General features: G+C 43.8%; 1 protein-coding gene across 11 annotated transcripts in view; it reads right to left on the bottom strand.

The window, feature by feature from the left end:
• Trak1 (trafficking kinesin protein 1) overlaps positions 1–16416 on the bottom strand; it is a 127042-nt gene that overhangs the window by 50354 nt on the left and 60272 nt on the right. For 2 of the 11 annotated variants that reach the window (XM_058576622.1, XM_058576623.1), the window contains exon 1: positions 13338–13416. The exons of 7 other annotated variants lie outside the window; for them this stretch is intronic. In XM_058576622.1, coding sequence (XP_058432605.1) covers positions 13338–13401 — 64 coding nt within the window. In that variant the 5' untranslated portion in view covers positions 13402–13416. Of the gene's footprint in view, positions 1–5917; positions 6412–13337; positions 13417–16416 lie in introns of those variants that run through there. 2 more of the 11 variants (XM_046436389.2, XM_058576620.1) reach the window with 2 other exon arrangements.

Here is a 16416-nt window from a genome sequence, read left to right as displayed (position 1 = left end):
AACCACAGCTGAAAAGCTTCCCTTAAAATCCTAAATGAGTCACCATTCAAGCCAAGTTTCCAGGCATTACAAAATAGATGTCCTTTAAAGTCTTGTCTCTGTGCTTTTGAATTTAACTAGTTCCTGTTCGGCTTTCAAATTTCCGCCCCTTCTTGCAAGCAGCAGCTTCAACACAGAGGCCATCTCTACCTGGCCTATCCACCCTTCCCACCTCCTCATCAACCCTCAGTCTATTCTTTTGCACAGCTCAGTCACGCCTGGTGATGCCACTCTCTCGGGTGTCTGGCCTGGCACTCTCAGGTGTCTGACTCTGTAGAAACAGTCTTTCTCCCACTTCTCCATCTGGAAATTTCCTATTCTTCCCATGACCCAGCAAGAAGAAAGTACTTATTCAAGTCTCCAAGTCTCAGTTATTCTAGCTGTTCTGCCCACTTTTGTAAAATTCACCAGGCTAATTTGGAAAAGTACTTTTTTTTTAAACTGGAGATTGAACCCAGGAATGTCCTCCCCTTGAGCTAATCCCCAACCCCTTTTGTGCTAAATTTTATTTTTAGACACACTGTTGCTGAGTTGCTCAGGCTGGCCTTGAACTTAAGATCCTCCTGCCTCAACCTCTCAAGTAGCTGACTGAATTGCCCAGTTAAAATGAGTGAGTTTTACAGTGTGCCAATTATGCCTGAATATTTAAAGTAACCAAATAACATGCAAATAAGCATGTCTAAACCACACTATATTCCAATCACTTCCCTGTGACAACATAAAAACATTCTTTTATTACCTCAGCCCCTGACTAAGCCTTGCTTGGGCCACAATAGTGCTGTTAAACAAATTGTTTAGGAATAACAAATCCTCCATTTAGGAACCAGCACAGACATTCATTTTGAACCAGACACACAGCTCATATTTTAAAAAAAAAAAAAAAAAGGTAGGGGGTGAGATCTATTTTATTTGCAAAGAACAGCTCATTCCTAACCATCACTCCAGAGAAGGGTGGAAATCTACATCTTGTTATACATCTTGTCAAGACAAACAAGTGAGCTGTAGAGTCCCTCTCCCTGCCCTAAGGCTTCCTGCAAAAAAAGAAACCAACTAGAAAGGGACAATCAAGCTCCAGTCCAATGTGACATAAAAAGAAGAAACAGGAAGTTGCAAAGAAGGATGCATCACAGGATGCCTCCCTAAGTATCTGTGGTATTAGCAACCAGCAGAGTCCTGCCACCTGTCCCACCCCAGGTGGCTCTGCCTGTTGGCTTCCAGGAAAAGGCACCAAAGTTCTCTGGGGCAATGGTGCTGGCAGAGGCCAGTCCTGAGCCAGAACTATCCAAACAGTGGTCTACGGGGCCATCACCTACACCTGTGTGGTGCCCCATCCCTGCATCAGGCAGCAGGAGCAAAGCACCACTTGCCAAGAACAGCGAGTAACATGGTACAACTCTGGCTTCATCTTACTGCTTGGAGTGCCATTGTTAACTGAAGTTGTTGCACGGCAATTTTACTGGTTCACTTTCCTCAGCCTTGGTATCTGAGAGCAGTGTACCAAAGCAGGCTGTCTAGAAGGCAGAGAAGAATAAATGGAATGACTATTACTGAACATCTGCTTCATGCTAACTCTGCCCTGGGCATTTTATAAGTACTACTACACTTAAGACCAGAACAACCCCACAACTCAAATATGATCCCCACTAAACAAAACAGAGAGGCCAAGTGGCTATTCCAAGGACAGATGGGATATAACTGTGTATTTCCAGGTTGGCTGGATTCTATAATCATCTGTCCTGCCCCAGACTAAAACACCAGTGTTGACCTAAGGTGGCCATTTGTCACCGAGACATTTAATGAGGTGACAGTCAAATGGCTCACCCTGAGCACACACCATGTGCCTGCACCTGGCTGAATACTGTATGCATATCATCTCCTTTATAGTTTACATGGTCCTGTGAGGAAAGCACTGCTATTGTCCCATTTTAGTCACTTGCCCATGGTCTCAGAGCTATTATGGGAGGGTCTGATCAGTTTGACCCCCAAACTGCAGCTCTTAATCGTTATCTTTTGAGTAAATAATGAATCCTACCCTCAGGAATTCTTGACCTAGTTGAGAAGGTAAGACACCTGCACACGCTAGCACAGGATAGAGAAGCCACAGGAAGTGCGGTGCCACTGGGAAGTTCAGGCGAACAGAGACAGACCAGTTATGAGGAGATCAGCAGAGGGACCCTAAAATACAGAGATGGTGAGTAAGCTCGGCCCAGGGCCCGCTATGAGGTGATGCTTGTCCCCCAACTCCAGTAGGGAAACTGACATCACTGGGAGACCTGTGTGTACCCATGGACATGGACAATCAAGCCCTGAGTGGAGACCAGGACATTGAAAACCACATGCAAAGAGACCTTCGATTGTGCTGCAGTTGTAACTGAGAAACTGTGTCAGCTCCTTCCTCATCCATGATCCTCCAGGAAGACTTGCCCATCACCCTCCAGTATCACACACTGTTAACAAGACACCAGGCCACAGGCCCCTTCTCTGAGAGGATGGTCCCACTCCACAGCCCACAGGGGCCTGAGGTATGACAACCACCTTCAGGGCTAACACACCAATCACTCTTCATGGGGCCCAGCCCTCCCCCTGCAGCCCAGGAACACTCCTTTGAGTTGGATGAAGGTGATTTATTTGTGCCACTTCCCAAGGTTCACCTTGGAACCAAATGGAGAACTTAACAGCCAGCAGGTGCTGCCACTGGGCATCTGGCCCAGGGCACTCCATCAGGCTCTGGGCTCCCAGCACCCGTGGGCATTTTTTTTTTTTAAATCTCTGTCCAGATTATAAACTCTGGTTAGTGTTCAGCATTGGAAAACTGCCTTTCGTGCAAAAGAAGGATGCTTGCCCACACCCTGACTGTAGGCAGGCACCCTACGGGGAGGAGATACATGCTGCAGTCTCAGGGAACTTCAACCACCAGAGTACTTGGCAAATTCCTAATTATTCCACATGCTCCATTTAATTCCTGCCTTCTCCTGAGTGATCCTGGAGGACAGGATCCTGTCAAAATTTAGCAACTCATCAAGCAATAGGACAACAGACTTGGACATGCCCAGGTAAGAAGAAATGAGCACACCAGGCTCCTTCAGGCATCTCCTGAGAAAGCCACGTGGATCTGCCAGGCAACAAAGCACCAGCTTCATTTTGCACCCGTCCTCCTCATTCCAGGGTGGCCCACCACTTCCTTTACATAGGTCAGCCCTGCTGATCTCACCCTGAGGAGAAGGGGCTGGGAACGCAACAAAGCTTCCTCCAAGCACGCCCCACGGCACATTGATTTTGATTTTGGCACCATGCAGAGCTGGAATATGTCCTCTCCCCAGAAAAAAGCACAGCCTTGCTGCCTGGTGGGTCAGGATTAAACGAGATGATCCGAGGGAAGGACCTAAGAGGGTCTGGAACTCTAAGTACAAGAACCTAGGTGTATAGAAGGAGGACCCCCCCTCTACCACTGAGGCACCCTCGATAAGGCCGACCTGACTGAGCCTCAGGTGTTTTGATTGACAAAATGGGAATAATATTTACCTCAACATCTGTTTGTAAGATTAAATGGGTGATGTCAGCAAGTGCCTTGTACCCCACAAGGTGACTGGGAGAGATCAACAAATGCATGCTGTACCTGTAACTATCAGGGCAACTCAAGTACGAATTTTGTCCTTCAGTCTTCAAACAAAAGCACTTGGTTTAGATAAGTGGACAGTGAAGAAAAGCACCCCAGGAGCCACATCCTTGCGTGTGCTTTTGCTACTTGCTCCTCTTACACACGTGGGACCGGCTTCCCATGACTCAAGACAAGGTGGTGTAACTGTGATGGAAAACAGGGTCCTGCCCAGCTTGCTCTGGGATACACGACAGGCTTCCAGAAAACCTGACCACGTAACCAAACCTTTGGAGTTGCACTCTCCCTGAGCCACCTCACAGACCTCCTCCAGGCAGTTCTATTGCACACACAAAATAGAAGCATGTTGGCAATAAAGGGTTTTTCTCTTGAGATTACTATCCTAAAAATATTGTCATCATTTGACCTACAGGACAGCTGAAAGTATTTTACTAGAGAAAGGGGAGATATTAGATGGGAACTCAAGAGAAGTTAATCATAACAGGACAAATGCAGGGCAGGGTCTCCCCTTGAACTCTATGACAAGGCAGACACGCTGGTATCTGAGATGTGGACTAGCACAGGACAATGTGCATGGAATCACCCAGAGGGTGTGTTAAAACTCAAGATTACTGGGCCTCACCCCAAAGCTTCTGATGCAGTAGGTCTGGGTTGGGTCTCAAGAATGTGCATTTCTGACAAGTTCCTGGGAGACGCTGACACGGCTGGCCAGGCACCCAAGTTTGAGAACTGATAACTGGTATCGTGATTAAAAGCAGAGAACTCTAAAGCCATTCTACATAGGTTGGAACCACTAATTAGCCATGTGACTTTGGTTGAGTTGTTTAGCTTTCCTCCTATAAAAACCCTAGGATGGAAATTATAATTTGGTTATTAGATCTCATTAGGAAGCAAATTCTGGGTCTGGGGAAGGGCCCGAGATTCTGCCTTTCTAACAAGCTCCTAGGGTGACACAGGTGCAGGTCACATTTGGACCGGCATGGCTTTAAAGGATGGGAAGCAAACCAGTTAAATGTGAGCTGGCTCTATTTCTACAAGAGAAGACGGATGCCTTTCTTTTGGTTACTTCCAGGGGCCCAACAAATCCTTGTCCTCCTTAACCTTCACGTCCCCATCAGCCTGCCACTCTGTTCCCCTCCACTGTCTCCTTCAGGGAAGAGCCAGGTAAGGGACCTGTCAAGCTCCAGGCCGCAGAACTGAGCCCCTTGCTCTCCTATGACTTGTCCCAAATTCTTCTTTTCTGCAATGAAATACACTTCACCATGCTGGAAATGAAATGTTAACAATATTTTTGGAACAGTAACTTAAAAAAAAAAACTTTCACCATGTGTCTGGTTATAAATAATTTTGAAAATAAATGTTATCCTGAGACCTGAAAACAGATCATCCTAAAGCAAAGTACTGAAAAGGTTTTCTGATTATTGTTCCTCCAGAGTCCTAAAGGACATCCGGGCAATCACTGCTTACTCAACCTGCTCCACTCCCAAAAGCCCCTTTCTCTGGGCTGTGGGTAAAGCCCCAGAAGTCTGACCAGGAACTCACTCCCGCATTTGGCCCACCTGTACTTAGGGCCCTCCTCCTCCTTGAACAGGGGCATCCCTCTGATGGGACTCTATAGTGACCTCCCTGGAGGTTTCAATGTCAGTCTCTGGGCTTTTCTGTTTGAATTATTTCTAAGTTTAAAAAAAAAAAAAAAATTCCTTATTTCAAATCAGTGATTAATCATTTTTTTAAATAAACACTGCCGGCATTAAAAACATGTTTTATTTAATAATGACTCATTTTCTTGTTCATTAACTTATTAAAACCCAGTCAAAATAAAACAACTGAAACTCTTAAAACAGAGTGCTTGTAATGCCACAAAGGAAAAAAACAAGGATGACATACATGTATCACGGATGAATTTCAAAGACCAAAGGCCTTAGTTAAGCTATGGAAAACAGACACAAAATAATACCCACTGCTGGATGCCACTAACATAGATCAGGCAGTGCCAAAGCCCATTCTAGGGGACAGAACTCAGAACAGTGGTTTCTAAGGAGGCAGGGGTCAGCAAGAAAGGGGTATGGGGACATTCTAGGGAGCTGCAGAAGCTGCTTCTCTGGGTGGGGGTTTTATGTAGACATCAAGCTGTTTACATATCTGTGCACTTTAATACCTCAAACTTAAAAAAAATATATAAGAGGGTAGTAAAATCAGAACAGTGAAGACTGTTGACATTAACAGAGAAAGGATCAAATAAGAGAAAAGCATAGAATTTACCCTCTTCCAAGCTGTCCAGGCTGTCCTGCCGCTCATAGGTGGTCTTCCTCTCTTCATCCCAGCAATTGTATTCAAAACATTCCTCTTCCCCTCCTACATCTCTCAGGGACATTGCTGAAGTTGCCCCAAAGCAGAAACATCACCCTAAGGGGCCACCCTTCGGGGAGCTCTGGGATGGCTGCCTGGAAAAGCCATCGGGGCCCAGGCCCAAGGGGCACAAGCTGGGCCCCGGCCTGGGCAGTGGACATGCCCTGGCTCAGCTGGAGTGGAGAGGTGTGCATCACCCAGAGAGGACCCAGAAGGGGGTGGCTCCCACAAGCCTGGAGGAGGGGCAGGGTGGGGCGAAGCACCTCTTGGAATGGGAATGTCCTGCCCTGCTGCACACTGGGGCGACCTTGCCAGGTGCCCATGGCCCAGAGGGGAGCTGGCCAGGCAGATACAGGAACTTGGCCAATTCTCTGCCTCCAGATTCTTCTCCTCATATTTTCTCCCCCTTGGGAGCAACAAGAATGGTAGCTTCCTGGAAGTTTCATAGCAACTGGATAGCAAAATACAAACCACGCCACAGTAGGTACACCTGTCTAAAGGTGGGGTGCTAGTGGAGGAGTTGCCCTGGTGAAGGGTTGCACAACAGCCTTCAAATGAGAGATTTCCTGTGGGTGTGCTTGAGAATCTGAGATAAATCTGTGACAACCACCTGCTGACAGCGCTGATCAGGGGCAGGAAGTGATCCTTCTGATGTCTAGCAAAAAGGAAACTGTGCGGGAATGACTGCCTATGTGAAACTTAATTCATCCTAGTCCTTCTTTAGCAATAACATTGCATTTTCTCTTTACTAATCTGCATTTAAAAAATCTCACTCTCACACTAAATCCATTTCCACAAATTCATAAAGATCCTTTCTAACTACTGGAGCAAGGCAAGAAAAAAAAAAATCTTAAGCCTAACATCTTACAATGTTACCTGAGAAAGGAATCTACCATTTGTGTATCTTGAAACCATTTCCTCCTTACTGCCTGATTTTACCTGCAACAGTGAACAAAGCAGGTTCTCAGTCCACTGAAAGGTGGCCCCCAGTGAGGGCATCTCAGGGTATTGCAGCTCATTCTATAATGTCTGGACTTCAGCCATCTCCTAGCTACACTGAGACAGGTCTCCCTGACCCCAAAAGCTACACCAAGAGACCCATTCTACCTCTCTGGCAATTCAGGTAACCTTGCAAGGTAACCAAGAGGGGAGATTTTAGCTGAGGTAAGATCATCACAAAGAATTCTCTATACAAGGTCATGGACTGTCTCATTCAGTCTGGAATCCTTAGAGTAGAGGATTCTGCTTAAGTAGCTAAAAACGTCTGCTAAATTGAATTGCTACTTCCATAGGATGGTACACAAGTGCCTTTAGGTAGATAGCCAAAAGATAATATTTTATTTAAAATTAAAACCTATCTGAAATGAAGATCTAGGTACACAAGCATTTTCTGGTTAAATTTTTGGAACCTGAAAAAGATTGCTACATTCTACCATGTTAAAGACATGGTCTTCTTAGGGAGGAGGCACCTTTTTTGAGAGGCAAGGAGTTCAAAACTACATTTTGAAAAACTGTGTAAGATTTAAATACAATGTTTATTTTAAAACACACTCAGTATGAAGAAATTCTTGAATTTCATCAAATGCTACTGAATTGGGCTTGTTAATTAAATTCTAAAATTCACAAATTCTAATTCATTTGTGAATCAGATCTTCCAAATGAAAGAATCGGTTATCCTGAACTCTGGGAAGGGGGCGGGGATCTCCACCTGTGCATGATTCATTCAGCAAGTATCAGACTGACTATGGTCTGTGCAGGATGCCACGCTGGGCCAGAAAGCATGTAGATGAAAACAAAAGGTGATTTCACACATTTGAAAATACTCCCTCCAGGAATTTTACTCATAATCCTATTGTTTCTACTCATCTTTTAATTCAAATTGAGGGTATTCTAAACAAATGATGTCCACGTTTCTTTCTTTCTAATCTTTCTGTCCATCTACCTACTGACATATCTATCTACCAGAACCATAATTAACACTTAGGACAGGGCATTTAACACTTTGCCCCCAACTCTTAATTATGAAAATATTTAAATATACAGAATACTTTTAAAGAATATTCCCATGAACACCTGTATACCTCCACCAAAACTGAATAATGAATATTCTGCATTCCTTGGTGATAGCTGAGAATTACAGAAATGCTAACATTTTATCACAGCTGTCTCCTCTCTCTCTTTCTGTCTACTGAAACAAGGTTATTACCTAACCCTCAGATCTTACTAAGATCTTCCTCAGTTGTCCCAATAATATCTTTTATGGCAAAAGAATCCAAGACGGTGTGTTGCATTGAACTGACAGGTCCCATGATCCTTCTTTAATGTGGGACCATTCCTGGGTCTCTGTGTTTCGAGGCAATGATATTTCTGAACACAAAGGCCACTTACTTTGTAGACTGTCCCTTGCTTTGAGTTGATCTGGTGTTTTCTTATGATACATTGGGTTTATAAGCTTTCAGAAAGACCTCACAGAGGATCCGCATCATGTCCACCCATACAATGAGATCCTAATTAGAATAAGATATGCTCCATATATGTATAATATGTCAAAATATACTCTACTGTCATGTATATCTAAAAAGAACAACAACAATAAAAGACCCCACAGAGGCATGCACTTTCTCTTCGATGCATCTTACCAGGAGGCACCTGCTGTGGGTTAGCCCCATTCCTGCTGGTGTCTACTGGGACCACTAGGTTCAGGTGATGTCTGCAAACTGCTCCACTATCAAGTTCCTAGGTTTCTTTCTGCAGTTAGAAAGCATCTGATGGTGGGGGCTGGGGTTGTGGCTCATCGGTAGAGTGCTCGTCTGGCACGTGGGAGGTGCTGAGTTTGATCCTTAGCACCACATAAAAATAAAGGTATTGTGTCCAACTACAACTTTAAAGAAAAAAAAAAGCATCTTGTGGTGACATACATTGAGACCACTAGTTTTGAAGATTCTTGCGTGAAGCAGTTATTATGATGAACAGCAAATGGTGAAGTTCTCATTCCACGATTCCTGCATTTATGAGTTGGCTTTTGAGTGTTGGTAATGACCTTTCTCCTCTCCCACTCTTTAGTCATCCATTTATCTATACCAGTGTAACAGCCTCTCTCCTCTTCACTCCACCTGCTGCTCTCTCCTCTCCCCATGTTCTCTGTAGCTCCCTCACATCCCACTCTGCACCCACAGAATAGGGCTGGCCCATGATGGAGGGTCATTTCCCCAGGACCTGGTTTATGCTCTTTAAATAAATAGAAACAACAGCTAAGTCCCAAACTCCTGGATTCTGGGCTTTCTTTGTTCCTCTTGTCAATTCCCTCATCCTTGGCTTCTAAGTCAGAGGGAGGACATTATCTCTACTGAGGAAAGTGATAAAACAGTTTCATTACAAAACTGTTTATGTTTCATTCTTTTTTTAAAAAAGAAATCACCTGAACAGCCATTTAAGAGAGTGCAGTGTCTGAAAAAGTTAAAATCAATCTCTACTTCTAAGGGTGCATCAAGCAATTCACACAAGATAAAAAAACAGAGGTCTGTTTCCACTGTATGACACTTGGGAAAAGAAGGTGCAGGAAAATTATGTAAATTGCCTCAAAACCCTAGGACAGCTTTGCATTTTATGCTTAAAATGCATTTAACAAAATTTCTCAGGAGACAACCACCCCCATCTTGGGTGATATTTTAGAAGTCACTGAAATCAAGCAAATAACCCCATGATCACCCTTGCTTGTGGTTATGGACTTCCACTGCAGGGTGAGAACTCATCAGAACAATCTTGGCAACAATCCATCAGAGTTTCCTATTTTGTAAAATCACCATGAACTAAACCTTATCTCTTGCCCCAACACTCAAATCGAAAACACTGTAAAAAGGGCCAGGGCAAGTGTGGATGTAGAACAAGTCTGATTATAGAGGTAACAGTCACAAGGAACAGGTGGTCGCAATACTGTACCTTGCCCCAAAAGCCATTTCCATTTTCAAAGGATTTTTTTTTTTTTAAAGAAACTTAACAATCTGTACTTTTTCTGAGAAAATAAAAAATTAAGTCCTGGCCTGGCTGCCTCTTCACAATTTACAAAAGAGCTTTCACTTTACATATGTAATTTCTACTTTTCACAAAGGCTCCAACCAACTGGCTCTTCCCATCTTCCAGAGGTGGATTCTGGGTTTAGAGAAGTTCCAGAGGTCCCAGGAAGCACCTAAACCACATGCCACACAAAGTGCAGAACAAGCTTCAAACACAGACTCCAGGCCAGGGCTCTTTCCATCACGCTATATCCTCCCAGAATAACTACAAAATGCAATCTGATTGTTTAAGGACATGCACTTGATCCCAGGCCTTCTGAAAATAAAAAGACTTTCACTCTTCATAAGCACACTTTTTTTTTTTTCAGGGACCCATGTAGTTGATGTAAGATTCCGCAACTGACCTAAAGAATTATCTTCCAGACCCTGGTACCTGGGGTTGTTCTCCACTGACTGGCAGTTTTCCTGATATAAGAATCACTCAAAGCATTCAGATTTCCTAAGGTCTCTCCCAGTCTGAAAGGAGTCTGAGAATCTGCTTTCTCAGTAAGCGGGTAATGTTCAATGATCTACCAAGTTTTAAAGGTCCTGCTGTACAGAGGGAACATCAAATCTAAATAACTACAAAGTTTGACCCACTCCCCCAAGTTTAAACTGTAAATGTGTGCAAATCGTGTAAAGGCTACTGCTATATGTAGTCAATGGCTGGCCACTTTGAATCTCTAAAAATTACTTTAAGGTACTGAGCAATCAGCGTTCTCCATTTCTTATTATTTTAAGTCCCTGCTCCATGCCTTTTGTTAGTCTTACGAGGAGGTGGGGGCACAGAGATGGGTGCAAGACCACCAAAACTAAAATTGATGAAGGAGATGAACTCCTCTGGACCTCAAAGATCAGAGAGAACAACAGCCACCACTTAATTCCAACTTTTATAGAAGGGTCCTAATTGGCCTGCAACCTCTATTCCCATCCATACACCTTACTTTTTCATTGCTAATGGTGCAATTTAAGTGAGAGTCAGTAACTCTGAAATAAATAATGAGTTTGGATCTTTTTCAAAACATTTGAGTTGCCTTTGGTTATCAGTATATATAGTTTCTCAGAAGTTTCCCTCCACACTGAGTTTACCTCAATATTGATTCAAATGCCAAATGATAAGATGTACAAAGCAATGCTGTGTGTCTATTATTTTGCAATTTAAAAAGACCCACATAAACAAGGGCAAATACTACTTCTAGGGCAACCTGCCTAAAACCAGGAAAGAATCCAACTAATTTGAAATGTATAAACAAATAACCATGAAATTACTATACACACAAGATCCCCCTTTTGTGAGTTTCCTAAACAATGATTTCTGGATTTCAGTTCCTTTTATCATATTTTGCTACCTATCTTTTAAGTGGGATTATGAAAGTGTCAGTTGTCCCTGTAAATTCTGTCCCAACCATTCTCTCCCCTTCATCCAACAATGGGATGGAGCTCAAGAGCAAGTGTTTTTGCTCAACACACATTCAGACAGTAACAGTAATCAATATCTATTAATCCCTGGATGAATGAACTGTCGCTTCCGTTTTCCTTTGCTCTTGGAAAAGGAGAGGTCATGGGGCCTCAGGGCCAAAACATGCCACTGAGGAACTGCTGGGTAAAAAATTCCTTCTGATGGACACTCAGAGAAGAGCAGGCCTCCTCTCAGTCTCCAGACTGGCTGGCTTTATTTCAGTGTGTAAAGAGAACAGTGAAGAGCCAGGTCCAGACATTAAGAAACCTTCTCCCCACTTCAACAGGAGTCACAGCCACACCCAGCTCACCCACAGGTCAATGACAGGCATTTCACTGGAACCAATACTCCCTGATCCAATGGGACACTGAGGATATATTTAATTGCTTACTTTAAAAACTTATAAAAGGGCTAATAAGCCACAAATCATCAAGGAAACTAGAAGGGGGTCAATGATGGCTTCCCCAAAGAAGTATCTCTATAATTGCCTTTTGGAGTTATAATTACCTCTTGGGAACTTGCTTCAAAAATTAACAGCCCTGCCCCTCAAAAAAAAATTCATTCACCCTTTCCTCTCAACACCCTGGAAGCTGTCCACCATCCTCATTACTAAAGATGTTTGAAGATGCATACAGACCCAACATGACAACATCTTCATGTAAAGCTAGGAGACAGTGGTAAAGTTTCTCAGCACATTTATATAAATGCCCTGAGAAAAGCCTCTTGGCCTCTCTCCTATAGTCCATAGTCAAAGCAAAAATCTGCAGATAAGAAATCATTATGCAGTTCTAGGGCTAACTAGGCCAGCTCCCAGCCTGTTACATCATTCAGGTTAATCAAACGTAGTCATGGCTGGAGCAATCTAAAACTTCCAATTCAATTAAAAAGCAGTTACCTTACCTATTAAAGGCTCATGGGAGACTGGGGACATATCATCACTGGGGAACAGACCCTCAGAGCAAACCTCTTAATTGTGTCTCTTGTAAAGATGTTTGGTTTAAGGGTCATTTTCAAGAAAAAAGTTCAAGAAGACAGATTAAGCGTGCAACATACATGCTGACGCCCAACACCATGGAAACCGAGACCCCCTCCCTGTCCATGCCTCTCTGTGTTATTTTCCTGTGCCTGAAACCTCCTGAGACCCATCCAGCTGTACAAGTTGGCCTCCACGCAGTCTCCTCTGGAATGTGCCACACCCTCTCTGCACAAACTGAGACAGTGACAGGACACAGTCTCTCCTTGCCCATCCCGACACTTTCCCACCTCAATTTCTGTTGGATCCAACAAGCAAAATTCATTTGAATCACCCGCTAAGTGGGAAGCTATTTTTGCCTTTCCCCTCAGCATTCCCAGTGGTCCCCAGGTCTGGACTCAGGAAAGGGCAGATTCGTCCAGGCCTGCAATTAACCGTCCGGGAAGCCAGCTCCAGTCCAGTCTCTAGTTCCCTAACCCCTCTGAAAGCACGGACCACAGCAAACACATTTCTACTTGCACACCACACATGCATCAACAACACACTCTCGTCTTACGCCAGGGAATTCAATCCATTAGAAGTACACCGCTTGCAAGCCCAGCACACCAAAGCCATCTCCTGTTTCTAAGCAAATCAATGTGCATACTGCAAAAGAAGTCTCCCACTGTCAAAAGCCCTGCCCACCTGCCATCTCCCCCACCATGCCTTCCAAATTATCAGAGCCATGCATGCCTGCCAGTTCCGGTGCCCCCAGCTTCTGCCTATCTCCCCAGAAAGGTTTCAGGAACCCCTCTCAGAGAGACAATACCCCTACACATCCCTGCTCTGGATTTCAGGGGCCATAATTACCATCTGAGCATTCTTCATAATACCAGTCTAGTTCATAATAATCCGCTTCGATAAATTTCTGCATAGTCAGTATTCTTGCAGAGGGAGGAACGGACTTCACAGCGCCATCGACATCAAGTGAAACGCTGCCATGCCTCCCTGCCCTTCCAGAATGCTGGGCAGGAGAGCATCCCGAGACACACCAGGATTAGGCTGTGCATTCTTAATGACAGTCTGGAGCCAAAACAGAAAAGGGGCAGCGGAAAGAAAAATTCTATGGGGGACGGGGAGGGGGACAGGGAGAGCAGAAAGGGAGGCAATTTGCAGAGCTATCGAGACTCTGGCAGCCCTGCTAATAAAGCGGCACTGGACAGCAGCCCTGAATGGGAGTAGCCAGAATCATCCTATCCAGACGCCCAGAGGGTGACGTCAGGGACACACACCACCACCACCCAGCAGTCTCACTCAAGCCTCGCCTCCTGCTCTCCACTCATCTTTCAATCTAACCGTTGCCATAGAAACTGGCCGTCTCTGAAAAATGATGCAGAGATGGAGGAAATGTCTTCCAAGGATGTTGGGAGCAGAGGCTGAGAGGTGCCACACAGGGAAAGAGAGGGTGCAGGTGGTGGGGAGGCTAGGGGCTTAGCACTATCATTGCCTCAAACAAAAGTAAAGATACTCATTTGCTCAATTCTGGGTCACTACAGAAAGTATTTTCTACATTTGGAAAATGCCCCCTTTTATAATTTGCAAACCATACTTTTGGTTTTCTTTCCTCCAACTGGTTCAAACCATTAAACAGTTCTTAAAATTTGTGACCAGCACCTAAAGGAAATGTAAGTTACTCAAAAATGGTAACTTCACTTAGATAAGAGCACTTATTCTGTGTTCATGCCTTTGCTCAAACTTCTGGGAAAATAGCATACAACATATAAACAGAGGAGAACGCTATTACAGAGAGCTCAGACAGTACAATATCCTGCTCCACGGACACCGACGTGTGTGATCAAAACACAAAAACTCACACATGAAAGAAGCAGCCCACCTTCAGGAAGGTGGTTGCCTCTGGGGAAGGAGTGAGGGAATGGGGCTTTGAAACTGGCCTCATAAATGCACTTGTGATGCTTTATTTCCTTGAAAAATAGTTAATATATATTAGTTCTAAATGACTGACATGTTCCAAATGTCTCATAATAAAAATGAAACACCGGATTATTCAACAGATTTTAGACTTATGATAGTCTAAAATTTAATATTCAACATGTGGAGTTGTAGAAGGCTGCCCTTGGCATTGCAGTATGCTTTACAACATCTCTGAACCCCACCCACTAAATGCCAGTAGCTTCACCCTCCAACCCACAAATGTTTCAACCAAACATGTTTAAAGACATAGCCAAATATCCCCCTGGATGCAAAGCCATCTGGCTGACAACCCTGCCCTAAACCAAACTACTTACTTCACTGACCAGGGTCTGTCTCTGTAGGTGTCATCAGCAGCACACAGGTTAACATTCATCCTTGGTATCCACAAGGGATTAGTCCCAGGACTCCATGAAAACCAAAAATCCTTAAATGCTCATCTCCCTCACATAAAACAGCACAGTATTTGCATATAACCTATGCATCTCCCCCTACACTTTAAATTATCTCTACACTATTTATAATAGTGAATACAATATAAATGCTGTTTATATAGTTATTATATTACATTGTTTAGGGACTAATGATAAGCATAACACTCTGCACACGACACAGTTTTTAAAAAATATTTTCAATTCACAGTTGGCTAAATATGCAGATGCAGAACTCACAGATACATATGCATGTGAGTTGTGTGTGTGTGTTATATAATATACATAATTATGTGCTTATGCATATATGTGTATAGTGTAAAAAAAAAAAAACCCTAAGAGGAAAAACTACATTATACACACACTATTCATAGTGTCATAGAGTCTTAGAATCTATTCCTTGTCCAAATATATCTAACCTTCCTAAATCAAAGGAAGCTAAAAAGCCTGTAATGCTGCCCTAATGTTGGCTTCCTAGCCCCTGCCTCTTTTCCAAAAGCCTCTCACCACTGGGTGCCCTTTCCTTCCTTCAGGGCAATGTTGATTTATCACTTCCAGGCAGGTGACTGAGCCCAGGTGGCCCAGCCTTTATGCAGCATCCTGTCCACTTGAGGACTGCAAGATTTCTATCTCTTTACCACTATCAACTAGCAAAGCCTCTTCAAGTACCAGAAGGGAAAAGAGAAGATAAGGCAGGGGGCCGCAACCACAAGCAGGTAAGGAGTCACCCATGTGTGGACAGAGGCCCACCCATGACGGTGATGAATCTTGACTCAAGTTGTTAGCAAGTTTTTGGAAAAGTTAAAAAAAAAATACAGGGGACAAAGGAATGGCGCCATTCCTGTTCATGTTGTGTCCTCCAGCCGTCGCCCCCACTGTCTGGAGGCCAGGTGCTGCTCTGGCATCCACTACCCAACTCCAAACTCTCCCTGATCAAAGTGGGAAACAGACCCCACAGCCTCCTGCACTTAGATTAATCGCTCTCTCTGACCCCAGCTCTTGGAGACACATTGAAAGTTTTCTAGGACATCAGAAGTCAGCAATGACTTTAATCCCCCAATAACTAGCCATTATCTGAATACATCTCGTCTCTTCCATTGGTTTTTTAACACCTTTCCCCTGGCAATGTTGGTATTTCCTCAACAGCCCCACAGCAAACCACTGGGCGCCCTCTCATGTATTGTTCCTTAGAACAGGTGTGCACAAGCTGGTGTCCTGAGGTTTTCCAAGGTCTGTTTAATCAGAATTTCTGAAAAGATGATGACAGGCCCCACAAATAAACAAATTGCCAGTTAAGTCTCTTCCAAAACCAGGACATTCAACAGATTCGATCCATTATGTCTGGGAAGGAAGGTCCAATATTAATTTGGAACGTGAAGATTAATAAAGGAACGAGAAATACAAACTCCTCAAAGCATCCTATGAAAATCAGAGGAGGCCTTGGCACATTTACCTTACCATGCTATGAATTTCTTTAATATTTTATTCATACCCCATCACCCATAAAAAACAAATAAAAATAATGGATG

Source organism: Marmota monax, unplaced genomic scaffold, assembly GCF_021218885.2.
Source record: "Marmota monax isolate L192 unplaced genomic scaffold, Marmota_monax_Labrador192_F-V1.1 WCK01_AAM20220418_F8-fsc00021, whole genome shotgun sequence".
Taxonomy (NCBI): Eukaryota; Metazoa; Chordata; class Mammalia; order Rodentia; family Sciuridae; genus Marmota; species Marmota monax.
Note: the sequence above shows the minus strand (reverse complement) of the source record. Positions and strands in the feature narration are given on the sequence as shown.